This window comes from Tachyglossus aculeatus, chromosome 5, assembly GCF_015852505.1.
Source record: "Tachyglossus aculeatus isolate mTacAcu1 chromosome 5, mTacAcu1.pri, whole genome shotgun sequence".
Taxonomy (NCBI): Eukaryota; Metazoa; Chordata; class Mammalia; order Monotremata; family Tachyglossidae; genus Tachyglossus; species Tachyglossus aculeatus.
In genome coordinates, this window is record NC_052070.1 from 72,294,892 (window position 1) to 72,307,538 (window position 12,647).

At 50.0% G+C, this 12,647-nt stretch overlaps 1 protein-coding gene across 6 annotated transcripts in view; it reads right to left on the minus strand.

The window, feature by feature from the left end:
- Positions 1-11,665, minus strand: part of CELF6 (CUGBP Elav-like family member 6) — a 199,406-nt gene extending 187,741 nt beyond the window's left edge. For all 6 annotated transcript variants that reach the window (XR_005451109.1, XR_005451110.1, XM_038747440.1 and 3 more), the window contains exons 1-2: positions 11,521-11,665; positions 1,482-1,564 (exon numbers count right to left, since the gene is read on the minus strand). Coding sequence is in view for 4 of the 6 variants with exons in the window: in XM_038747440.1 (XP_038603368.1) it covers positions 1,482-1,564; positions 11,521-11,665 (228 nt within the window). In the remaining 2 variants the exon portion in view is untranslated. The remainder of the gene's footprint in view (positions 1-1,481; positions 1,565-11,520) is intronic.
- Positions 11,666-12,647: the final 982 nt, after the last annotated feature.

Genomic DNA, 12,647 nt, shown 5'->3' on the forward strand with positions numbered 1-12,647 from the left:
CCCCAACTCTTACCCCGATGCTTCAGCCACATGTTTCACCTTGCCCTTTCATGGCCAGGCCCACAAAGCCCAGGGCACCCTCCCCTCACATCCACTGCCTCAAACTCCTCCTCCTCTTCCTCCTCCTCCTTATATAAAATAATAGTAATAATGGCATTTGTTAAGTGTTAACTGTGTGTCAGGCAAAGTACTAAGCACTTGGTTAGATACAAGAAAATCAGGTTGAACACAGTCCCTGTCCCACATAGGGGTCACAGTCTTAATCCCCATTTTGCAGATGAGGTAACTGAGGCACAGAGAAGTGAAGTGACTTACCCAAGGTCACAGCAGATAAATGGTGGAGCCGGGATTAGAACCCAGGTCCTTCTGATTCCCAGGCCTGTGTTCTATCCATTAGGCCATGCTGCTTTCTCCTCTTCCTCCTCCTCTACAGCCACAACTCCTCTGTTTTTCTCCTCCTCCTCCTCCTCCTCTCCCTCCTCTACTCTCCTAGCAAGAATTGGAACTCCGAACTGAAGCTGGGTCCTAGAGGTTCCCAAGCCCCCAGACAAACGAGAGACAGGCCCAGCCAACATGCCCTTCCATCAATAACTGAACCCTTTCAAGCTTCTGAAATCCACACCCAAGTGATGCGTGAGCTCACCCAAAAGTCACTGAGTCAATCTGCCTTCAGATCGAATTTGGCAGAATATCCACTAATCAGTAGGGGAGGTCAAGTTGGGAGGGGATGGTGGAGGATGAGAAAGCTCTTGTCTCCCTAGGCTGGGTCAGCACCAGACAGGGCTTCCACCCCCAAATCACCAAGGCCTAAAGTCAGTAATCCCCACAGCTCAGGAGCTGAGAAATTCCCTCCTTTATGCAGTCATTCTGCAATAGCATGTGTTTTCATCACACAAGTTGGATATAAGACAATAGAAGAATTACGCACTGTCCTTCACACAATACAACACAACACAGAAAATTCTGGCATCGCATAATTCCTGGGTTGGTGCAAGTAGATTAATTTAGGAAGAAAAGGTTATGCACGTGAGCGAGGAGTTGGTCAAGACACAATGCTGCTTCGTTTCCCAGCCTCTGCCTCAGCCTTACTGTGCCATTCCGTATGCTGCTTTGTGATTCTTGGGGTTTTTGCTTTACAGTTTATAAAGCAGAGAAGTAGCACAGAAGGGTAAGGGTGTAAAGCATTCTGCTAATGGTGGACATAACAATAATCCAGGAATTGTATTGAAATATATTAACTGCGGTATCTTCAAATCATCTACCCCGCCAACTCTCCGATTCCCACTGAATCAAGGGTTCTGTAATGCGATTCCTCAACCAGGTGGTTTTTCAGAAACACAAATACGACTTCAGAGCAGAAGTGACAGTACAGAGGCCTGGCTGGGGTGGGGCCTGGGGAGAGTCCAGAGAGAGCAGTAGTGAGATTGGGTCTGTTCCCGACCTCAGCTCCGTACTGCTCCACCGCCTCTCATCACACTTACCCCTGGCAGTGTCTTCTGCTCATGCAGCGCACTCTGAGCTTTCAGGGCAGAATCCCGGGCACAGTAGGTGAGGAAGGCACACCCTGAAGAGGAAAGAGAAAGAGGGTCAGGAGAAGTGGAAATGCCAGGCAGTTCTGGTGAAGATTCCACCTGCCACTCCTTCAGCTAGCACCCCTTCACCCTTGACTACCAGGAGGACTCCCTTAGCCTAGAAAAAGGAATGGGGAGCCATTTGCACCCTTCCCCAAGTTGTCCCCTCCTCCACAACTCTGTAATCCCACTAGGGCACCTGGGTGAAGGGAGAAAAGGGAAAATGAAGAGCTCGAGCCAGGACCATTGGTTATGATGCCAATTTGTACTTCCCAAGCGCTTAGTACAGTGCTCTGCACACAGTAAGCGCTCAATAAATACAATTGATGATGATGATGATGACCATGCCAGAAGTAGTTCCAAATCAAGCTATCAGTCCGGAGCATCAAGAGGAAACTATCAGTCTGTGGGCATAACTTTTGGATTACTGGGAAACAGTAAGAGACCTGGATTTTCCCACCCTTCAGGGGGTTCATCTCAGCCTTGGAGGCTTTGAATCAAGATTATCCAGAGCTAGCAACCCTTGATAGCCCTAGTTGGGGCTTTTGGTCATTTTCCCAGCCCATTGCTTTCACTCACCACATAAGCACCTCTGAGAACTAGAGGGTTGGATGGGGAAGGGAGAGGGAAGTGTCTTTTGCTTTATAGGATCCCAGTCTTTCCCACTGTACAGAAGGGGACAATGAGGCACTGAAACAAAATGCTAAGGTTACCTAGTGTGAAGGTTTACCATTTCAAAGAAGAATGGAACTTCAGTCCTCCTATCCTGGGCCCAGTAGGTTAATTAGCCCATGGACTTATCCTCACTGTACAGATGAGAAAACTGAGGTCCAGAGTGGCTTTTCCCAACAATCAATCAATCAATCATATTTTGTTGAACACTTACTGTGTGCAGAGCACTGTACTAAGTGCTTGGGGGAATTCAATATAGCAATATAATAGACACATTCCCTGCCCTCTACGAATTTACAATCTAGGCAGTCATCATCATCATCAATCGTATTTATTGAGCACTTACTGTGTGCAGAGCACTGTACTAAGCGCTTGGGAAGTACAAGTTGGCAACATATAGAGACAGTCCCTACCCAACAGTGGGCTCACAGTCTAAAAGGGGGAGACAGAGAGCAAAACCAAACATACTAACAAAATAAAATAAATAGAATAGATATATACAAGTAAAATAAATAAATAAATAAATAAATAAATAAATAGAATAACAAATATGTACAAACATATATACATATATACAGGTGCTGTGGGGAAGGGAAGGAGGTAAGATGGGGGGGATGGAGAGGGGAACGAGGGGGAGAGGAAGGAAGGGGCTCAGTCTGGGAAGGCCTCCTGGAGGAGGTGAGTTCTCAGTAGGGCCTTGAAGGGAGGAAGTCATGACTAAGCCATGTCAGGCTCTTTGCCAGATTCAGGCTTTACAGTGGAGGTTCTCCTGAAGGACATCTGGGATCCCGAAAGACCTGGTCTGGGAAAGAGTTGTTCTGGAGGTGGGGAGGGAGCAAGTCCTAGATGGGCAAAATGTGGGAGAGAGGAGAGGACTCAGTCTAGCTGCTCTGCTAAGTCCCCTTTTCTACCTTCCTCCTCTCTCTCTCTCTCTCTCTCTCTCTCTCTCTCTCTCTCTCTTTCTCTCTCTCTCTTCCCCTCTCTCCTCTGATCTTCCACAGATTGTGTCTTCCTGGCAGCTCAGACACAGCAGGCATCCTCCTCCAGAGCAGGATGAGAACCTAGAAGGCGCAACGCCTGTGACCCATCCCCGAGGGACCCGAGAATGTCATCCCACTCTGGAGTCTGCATCAGCCACACCCTCTCAACCAGGGGCTGCTCCCGGCTGGATGCTGCCAGCTCCGTGGGCCGCTGACGTGGAGATGGAGCGATGGAATGGAATTATGCAACTGCTACCCAGAGCAGCGGAAAGACGCGGGAACCTGACATCTCTGCAGCGCAGAACCGGGGCCTCTCGTCCCTGAGGTGTGGAGGTAATTTTAGAAGTGGGACTACTGTACATTATGTCTGGTACGTTGAAGCACTGCCATCAGTGCTCCCAGTTCGGTGGGGGGAATCTCTCAGAGCAGGCCTGACCTCTCCTCCAGCTCCCTGGGATCGAGGACTCTCGGCCACTTCGTGTTCTCTTGCTTCCGACGCCACCTCCATCTCTGTGAAATGGGAGCCAGCAGTCTCTGCGCCCCTGTGCTCCTATGGCCCTCCCTGCTGTGTCCCACGCCTCCTGCCAGTTTGGCCAACGGAGGGCATATGGGGAAGCAACATCAGCCCTCTTTCCTCTTTGACTCTGGTCATCTCTCTCTTTCCTGCCCTGAGTGCAAGCCTTCCTTGCTTTTCCCTTTTCCTCTCTGTTGACAAACCTCTACCAAACTCCAGTGTGCCCTAGATGGAAGCTAGTGGCAAGAAGAGGGGCCTTTTCCAGGCAACAGAACTAGCTCTGGGGCTTCTTTTGGTTTCACCCAAATTCCACACTCTGGACCCTCTGCCACCCTGGCCTTCCCCAGCTCTGCTCCAGGTTTAATGCCTTCCTTCCCTCCTGCTGGCAGGTAGACCCCCACCCAGAGTCCAGGAGGAGGCTTCAAATGGGGAGGAGCCAAGTCCTGGAAAGAGCACAGACTGAAAGTCAGAAGACTCAACTCCACCCCAGCCTACTGTGTGACCTGAGTCAAGTCATTTACCCTCTCTGAGCCTCGGTTTCCTTATCTGTAAAATGCGGATAGGATAGAGCCCCATGTAGGATGGGGCGATGTCTTCTCTCATCACCTTAAATCTAACCCAGTGCTTAGCCCAAAGTAAGCACCTAATAAACTTCATAATTATTATTTTACTCTGCCTCTCAGCCCTCCCGGTGGATGGAGAAACTGAGGGAAATGGGGCCAGGAGGGAGGGGCTTGGGAGTCAGCAGAAGGCAGAGCAGTCCCGTGGAGCAATTGCAAGCGCTTAGTACAGTGCTGTGCACACAGTAAGCGCTCAATAAATACGACTGAATGAATGAATTGATGTTTCTCTAGCCCTGGGACTGGAGCGTTCCAAACTGCATCCGCGAGTTCCCTCTGGGACTTGACCAGCCCCCAGTTCTCTTCCCACAGCTCCCCACCGACTACTCTCGCACACAGGCATCTGGAGCAGTAGTAGAAGCTTGGGGAGTGTGAAGGGGAATCCATTCAAGTAATTGTACTGTTGAGGGAAGTAGGATTTCATTTGAACTAGGAAAGAGCCCACAGGCCGGGGGGGAGAGGGGCGGGGTATATGTTCACAAATGATACCCAAGCAACACATCCACATTCTTGGGGCTGGCTCTTTCATCCTCCTAAACTCGACCCTCGGGGAAATCTTTGTGGTTGTGTAGCCTTTGCCGCCCCAGGAAAGTTGGTTCGGTCATTCAGATGTGCAGAGGCTGCCAGGGAAGCTGCTGGCCCAGAATCAGGAACACGATTAAAATTCCCTTGGCCCATCTAAGGTTGGACCATGAAGACCAGACCACTGGGCTCAGCTGTCTGGGGGGTCTGTGACGTATTCTTAGCTGGGAGGGGTCTCCATCCTTCCCCATCCAGACCCTCATTCTGGGTCAGATGGTTCACCCCACAAATTCTAATCCCCTTAGCTATCCAGTCCCTCTATCGGGGCTTCATTCCTAGCAATTCCTCCTTGCTGAGAGGGGGAGTTAGATAATGACAGGAAAGATGCCTTCCCCAATGCTGTCGGGAGGGCGAGGGCCAGGCGATGCTCACAGGGTGGGAAGAAAGAAGGGGAATCCATCTCAACCAGGCACAAGTCTGACACTGAGATTATTGCTTGGGAAAGCTAGTGATTCCCTATAACCGGATTGGAAGAAAGTTCACAGGATCCACGCCTGGCTCAGTCCCTCAGGGGCCTTGACTAGCAGAATCTGAGTTCTGTGGGGGGATTTGCAATTCATACTTTTTTGTCTTGATCGAATGGGATGGAAACAAAACAGAGAGAATGGGTTGGGGACGGGCATGCATCCTCGTGGGGCCTCCTGATTGGCTTAGGAGTATGGATGATTGGCAGCTCCTCCCCAGAAGGGCAGGGGGTACTGTCCAAGCCCCTCAACCTGCCACCAGACTCTGGTGACTGTCCTGAGACCTCAACATTGTTGGGAAGGGACAGAAAGTGTGAGATGGCCAAGATGGAGGCTGGAACAGCCTGAAATTCAGTCTGTTGGTCAGGTGGGTGAACAGACCACAATATTGGGGAAACTTTGAAGGCATGACTGGATCTGAAACCACTGGTCTCTTCTGTGGGGCTCGAGATTTCATAATGTCAGGGAGATGTCTAGGGCGGGGCTTGTACTGGGGACATTCAGACCCAAATGAGCGATTTCTTCTGGAAACACAATTTCCCCAAATTCACTCGCCAATCACAGATCCATCCATTGCCTAGCCCTAGGGTCTCAGCCAGAACCAACACTTCCCATCCCTTCTCAACCTATCCTACTGGGGAGCTCTACTGAAGTGTTTAAATACATGTCATCTCCACCCCAGAAGTGGCTGCATTTCAGTTGTTGGTGAAGCAATGATCCAGCCTGGTGAAGCAGATGGAGCATGGGCCTAAGAGTCAGAAGATCATAGGTTCTAATCCTGGCTCTGCCACTTGTCTGCTGTGTGACCTTGGGCAAGTTACTTCACTTCTCTGTGCCTCAGTTACCTCATCTGTAAAATGGGGATTGAGACTGTGAGCCCCCTTTGGAACAGGGACTGTGTCCAACCTGATTTGCTTGTGTCCACACCAGTGCTTAGTACAGTGCCTGGCATACAGTAAGCACTTGACAAATACCACTATTTTATTATTATTGTTGGATCTATCTATCACAGGCTTTCACCCTATTTGATATTGAACAAATGGCTCTCTACATGTGGGAAGGATGATTATTAGTGCTATTATTGCTCTCATTATTGTCTCTCTGTTGTTCTAAATTGTCAGTTTATGTGTTGTATGTGTGAGTGTGGCACTATATATATATATAGCACAAACAGCACAAATTCTTTCTCTCTTTCTATGTATATATACATAGAGAGGGAGAGAGGAAATTTGTGCTGTTTCCATCTCTCTGCCTCTTCGTATTGAAAGGATCTGAGCCCGTGTTGGTGCTGTCTGTTATTTCCTTCCCTTCACAGCTCTTTCTTCTTTTTTTAGACATTTTGATTCACTTTCTCCACTCTCCCTTCAGCTTTGTCACCAAATCTGGGTCTAGAGGCTAAATTTCAATAACACATTTAAATCCAGTTACCCAACTGAAGGAGACTCAAGGAAATGAGTCTAAACCACAGCAACCACCAGCCAAGAAAATTCTAAATGAAGTGGTGGGGATGGGGGAGGGCAGGAGGGGAGACAGAAGTCCCAGAGAGTGCAGTGAGAAGGGAAGGTAGAAAAAGGCTAGACGACCAGAACAAGAAACTGGAGTGGTGGATATAGATTAGATGACATCCAAAAGGCTCTCTACTGAGGAAATATAGCTGTTTTAGCAGTTTTTGTTTCAGAAGATTGCCATTTTGTCATGAAATGCGGCACTATTACCCCACCCTTCCCAACCACCCACCACGACTGTAAAGAAGGGCTTTACAGAAGTCTCCTCAGGGAGGGATGGTGGATATTTATGTGAAATGGGGAGGGTCGAGGAAAAGGATGGGCAATACTGATCTTAAAGGCCCTGACAGCCCTTAGATCCCCTCTCCCTGCTGACTGATGAGGGGAGGTACTGAGCAGGTCACACCCAGCCTGTTGCTAATGCTTTTAATCTTAAAACAGTGTCAGCATCATTTGTCCTCACCTCCCTGGGCAGCCTCCTAGAACTGTTTTTGTGTTGTGTCTTTTTTTTCTGGACAACACATCTCGACTTTATGATCTGTGGCCCTCCTCCCTGGTTTGTCCAGAAGACAAGAACCAAGAATAAAGCCTAAAAACATATTAGGGGCTGCAACGAATGGGGGGTCTTTCTCTCTCCCTCTCTTTCTTGTTTTATTCAGTCAAAATGCAAAACTTCTTTAAGAGGTATTAAAACATCAGCAAAACAGTTTCCTTTTTTTAAAAAAGTAAATATTTAATGAATGAAATTGACATAGATGCATTTTTAATATTGGCACAATTAAACCTACCAGATGATTAAGTATTAATAACTCTTAATAAGTGCAATCATATTGCCTTCAGACGGAATGAATTCAACAGGGTGGAGATTGAAGAAGTGTAACCATCAGGATGCAATCAGATAGACAAAAGCAACCAAGTACACCAGGAGCTCTCTGTTTGCCTTAAACAACTGTTAAACTTTCTTATGTTTAATTTATTTGCCCGCTTGGAAGAGTCAAGGGAAAAACATTAGTACGGTGTGATTTTTTTTAAGTGCCTGAAAGGCAGGAGAAAATATCAAACTGGATCTTGTCAAGCAGGCATTATTAGATTCCATCGCTTGTTCAGATTTCTAAATATGTAATTTACCATTTCAGATCAAATCACTGGCCTTTCCCCATGAAACCCATTTGACTTGGATGGCATGAATGTTGGTTTTCATCTGAAACTAGCCAGTGGGAGTTTGGAATTCTTTGGCCGGATTTGGGTTTCATTCTCAAATTCGAAAAAAAAAATTGGTTGCTCTGACATTTCCAGTAGATGGGGCCGGGCCAGTTCACGCCAGCCTCTCAAGGTGCTGTTCAGTTTTGGTTTTGCTCCATAAAATTTAGAAGCTGTACCTCCCGTCCCTCAACTGTCCCCTTCCTGAACCCCTGGGGTAGTGAGCCTAGCGTATGTGCCTTTGTGTAATCAAGTTGCATTCATTCTGAGTTTTGAGTTGTCATGTCTTCCCCATCTAAGCCTTTTCTTTTCTTCAACACCCTTCTGCGTCACCCTGACTTGCTTCCCTTATTCATCCCCTCTCCCAGTCCCACAGCACTTATGTACATGTCTGTAATTTATTTATATGTATTAATGTCTGTCTCCCCGCCTCTAGACTGTAAGCTCATTATGGGCAGGGAATGTGTCTCCCAAGAGCTTAGTACAGTGTTCTGCACACACTGTATAAATATGATTAACTATCTTGTTAGCCTGGGAAGTGTCCAGTAAAAGTAATGTGAAGACACACACACACACACACACACATTTCTGACCCCCCAGCATTTTTTAATGAGTTGCCTTAGTCATCTGGTTGCCCAATTTAAGAGGAATCGATTCTATTGGTTAACTATGCTGGAAAAGGCCATGTTTCGTGAAAGCTCCATCGAAACTCTAGAATTGTATTCCACATCCCTTGAACCCTGACAAGCATCTGAATATTTGTATCTCCAAGGTGAGCTCATCTGGCAGTTAATCAGAACACTCCAGGGAGGAGAAACAACGTAGGTGAATGCTGTTTTGGGGAGTGGGAGGAAAATGAGAAAAAAAATAAGGTAGAAATTCCAAGGTTTCTTTTTCCCACCCCAACCCCTCTCTCCTTTCGCTGGGTCTTTATGTAAACATAAGACTCAGACTTATATAACCATTTCATCTCAGGGAAACAGCTCAGGAACATTAGAAATAAACAAGTAATACTCTCAGGCCATTTAGGTTCCACTTCCTAATTCAGGAAGCTCTTTAGCCATACGACACTTTGTGGATTACGAAGCCCACCGCATGCAGATAATGGAGGAAGGTTTTGTTGTTTTTTTCTAAACACACCATCTGTTAAAAGTTGTCTGTGCATCAAGATTTCCTCTTCCCTTTTCCCTTTTCAGTCAAAACCCCAAAATGCCACCCCCCGACCCCATTTCTCTGGGAAGGGCCTGCTCCAGAAACCCACCCAAACAGCCTCCCTGAATCCAAGGATTAGGGAGCATTCAGTGAGACAGTGAAGGTTCCAGTTAGCATTTTGAAGCCAAAGCAATCTCCCCTAAGACAGATATGACTGATGGGAAAATATGATTGATCTATCGATTGATTAATTAAGGAATACAGACCAGATTACACTCAGAGGGGTTCTGCTCTGGGTACATTTGCACTACAGTTCAGCCATGAATTCTGGAGATCAGCTATTGGAAAAGCTTCTGGAAAAGGGCTCTAACTCCTTTACAACAAAAACCTCTCTATAGCAAAGTTCCTGGTTGGTCCTCCCTTCGCTGGGTAAATTGAGACTGTTTGAAAAGCCCCACCCGTCCACCCCCCATACAAAGAACTCCTGTTCAACAAAGTCCTGAAAATAGGCCCCTTTGGTTTCATTATGAAGAGAATATTATAAGCATGTGTGTGTGTCTTAATGTTGGTGGAGGGACAGGCAGATACCTAGACACACAAATACAAAGATAGATACTTAGATAGGATAATGGGTAGATGGATGCACAGCATCTGGCTGGTAGAGTTAATGGGTTCTTCATTACACAGTATTTAAAAATGCAAAGGTTGGAGCCAGGGGAAGCCCAGATAAAATCTGCAAGAAGCACTGGGGGAAAGAGGGGAAAGAAAAGAAAGAGAAAGAGGGGGGGGGGAGAGAGAGAGAGAGAGAGAGAGAGAGAGAGAGAGAGAGAGAGAGAGAGAGAGAGAGAGAGAGAGAGAGAGAGAGAGACCCTTGGCTTTTGGAGTGCTGCTACTTTTCCAGCTGTTTTTAGGAGCTGACAACAACAGGTAAGCTTTCAGTCCACCTCCCTTCTAACCTCCCCAGCTTCACACCTATCGAACTCTCTCGGCCCCCAGATGACTAACACATAATATTCCATTTCAGTCAAAGGATTCCCTCTGCTACAATCAAATCCCAGCCCTGAGCAATCTACTCTAAATGGCCGTCCGAGCCTGCTAGTTCTTTTAAAAAAAATAATCACGACATTTGAGTTTGGTATTTCCAAAGGCTTGAGAAATGATCGAGGAAAAGTTGTGGCCAAGGGGCAGTCATGTAGGGGACACCCGCTCTCCCCTCCTACTCAGACCCCCCCCCCCCCCCCCAAATTGGAAAGGTTGGGATAAGGCCAGGACCTAGCTGCCTAGCCCAGAAGGAGTCAACTCCACTGGGGCTGGTTTTCATGACTTCAGAGCTGACTTTTTTCCCAGGGTGTAAACAAACCTCCTCCTCCTCCTTCTCTTCCTCCTCCTCCTCTTCCTCTCTCTCCTCCTCCTCCCTCCCTTCTCTTCCTCTGGGGTGTGGCACAGATGGATGAGGGCAAATAGGAGAGCCTGATCGACTTGCCCCCCCCCCACCCTCTTCAACTCGGAGATGGAGCTGGGTGGGGTGGGATGGGGGATGGGCAAAGCTGAGACAGAAGGAGAGATCTCCAAGTGCCACAGGAGGATGCCAGGCACGGGCAACTGTTCCCTATTAGATGCGGTTGGCTTTAGCTACTTACAACGCCCCCCTTCCCCAGGTTCAAACCTACTCAGCGAGACCTCCAGCCAGAACTCCCCCCTTCTCCCCTCTACTCCCTCGTCACCCCCTTTCTTTTGAGGAGGGTAAGAGCAGTCCTGGAAACAGGTGTGTGTGTGTGTGTGTGTGTGTGTGTGTGTGTGTCGGGAGTGAGGAGAGGGAGTATGAGCAGGAAAGCGGGGCCAGGATGGGATGAAAGAGTGAATATAAGAGTGGCGAGAGGGGCCGAGGGGGATATGTAGAGGAGGAGGAGGAGGAGGAGGAGGAGGATGGGATGAAAGAGTGAACATAAGAGTGGAGAGAGGGGCCGAGGGGGATATGTAGAGGAGGAGGAGGAGGAGGAGAAGGAGGTTTTGGAAAGGGGGAAAAGGAAGACGTTGGGAGCCAGGAAGAGGAAGAGGGGCTGTTAAGGCTCTAGGAAAAAAAATGTAGGGGGGAGCTGGGGCAGTTCGAAGTGCGGGAAAGAGTTGCGGGTGAAAGGGCAGTGGGAGTGTCAGGGGCATGCCAGGGGAAGTTGGGGGTCCCGGGAGACTTGGGGGTCAGGGAGAGGGCGTCCGGGGGTTTTGGGGTGGGGGTGGGGGGGGGCGGAGGGCTGCCACCCACCTTTGTGCATGCCGGTGAACCTGTCCTTCAGCACGGTCAGCTCGTAGATCTTGCCGAACTCCTCGAAGAGGGGCTTGAGGTCCTTCTCTTCCAGGTTGCGGGGGATCTGGCCGACGAACAGCTTGATGGCATCGTGGTCCTTCATGGGGATGGGGCCGGGGATGGAGATGGGGACGGGGCCGGGGATGGGGATGGGGATGGGGCCGGGGCTGGGGCCGGGGCCGGGGCCGGGGCCGGGGCCGGGGAGGGGGCCGGGGCCCGGGCCCGGGCCGGGGCTCAGCCCGTTCATCCCGCCGCCGCTGTTCGTGGTGCTGAAGCCGGGGCTCTCGCCCGCCGCGGACACTCCGTTGGGGACCGCGGCCATGTCCCCCCGCCCTCCCCCCCCACCCCCACCCCCCTCCCCGCCCTCCCCCTCCTCTCCCCTCCTCCTCCTCCTCCTCCTCCTCCTCCTCCTCCTTCTCCTCCTCCTCCTCTCCCCTCCCTCTCTCCCGCCCCGCCCGCCCCGGCCCTAGTCCCTGCTGTCCTCTCTGGTTGGAGGAAGAGGAGGGAGAGAAAGAGGAGGAGGGAGAGGAGGAGGAGGAGGAGGAGGAAGAGAGGGAGGGGGGAAGGGGAAGAAGAGGAGGAGGTGAGGAGGGCGGGGAGGATGGAGAGGAGGGCAGGAGGAAAAAAGGGAGGGAGAGTGAGAACCCCCCCTCCTTTTCGTTCTTTCTCTGCCTCTCTCCTTTGCTCTTTCTGTCACCCTCCCTCTCCCCCCCTTCTTTGCTCTCTTTTCTCTCCCCTCTCCCCCTCTGTCTCTCCCCCTCCCCTCCTATCCCTCTGCTCCCCCTCCCCTCTCCCTCCCCTCTCCCTCCCCTCTCCCGCCCCCCCGCCCCCCAGGCACCAAGCATCTGCTGCCACTGTGCCTGGTGACGTCAGTCCGCCAGCCCTGGACTAGCCGCGAACGATTAACATAATGAGGGCACGGCGACCAGGGGGAGGGCCAGGGCCGGGAAAGAGGGGGGGTCTTGGGGTTGGGGAGGGGGCAGGTGGGCGGCTGGCAGAGGGAGGAAGGGGAGGGAGAGGCAGGAGGAAGAAGGAGACCACCTACTAACCCCCAGTGCCACCCCTCTCCATGGCAACGGAGAACT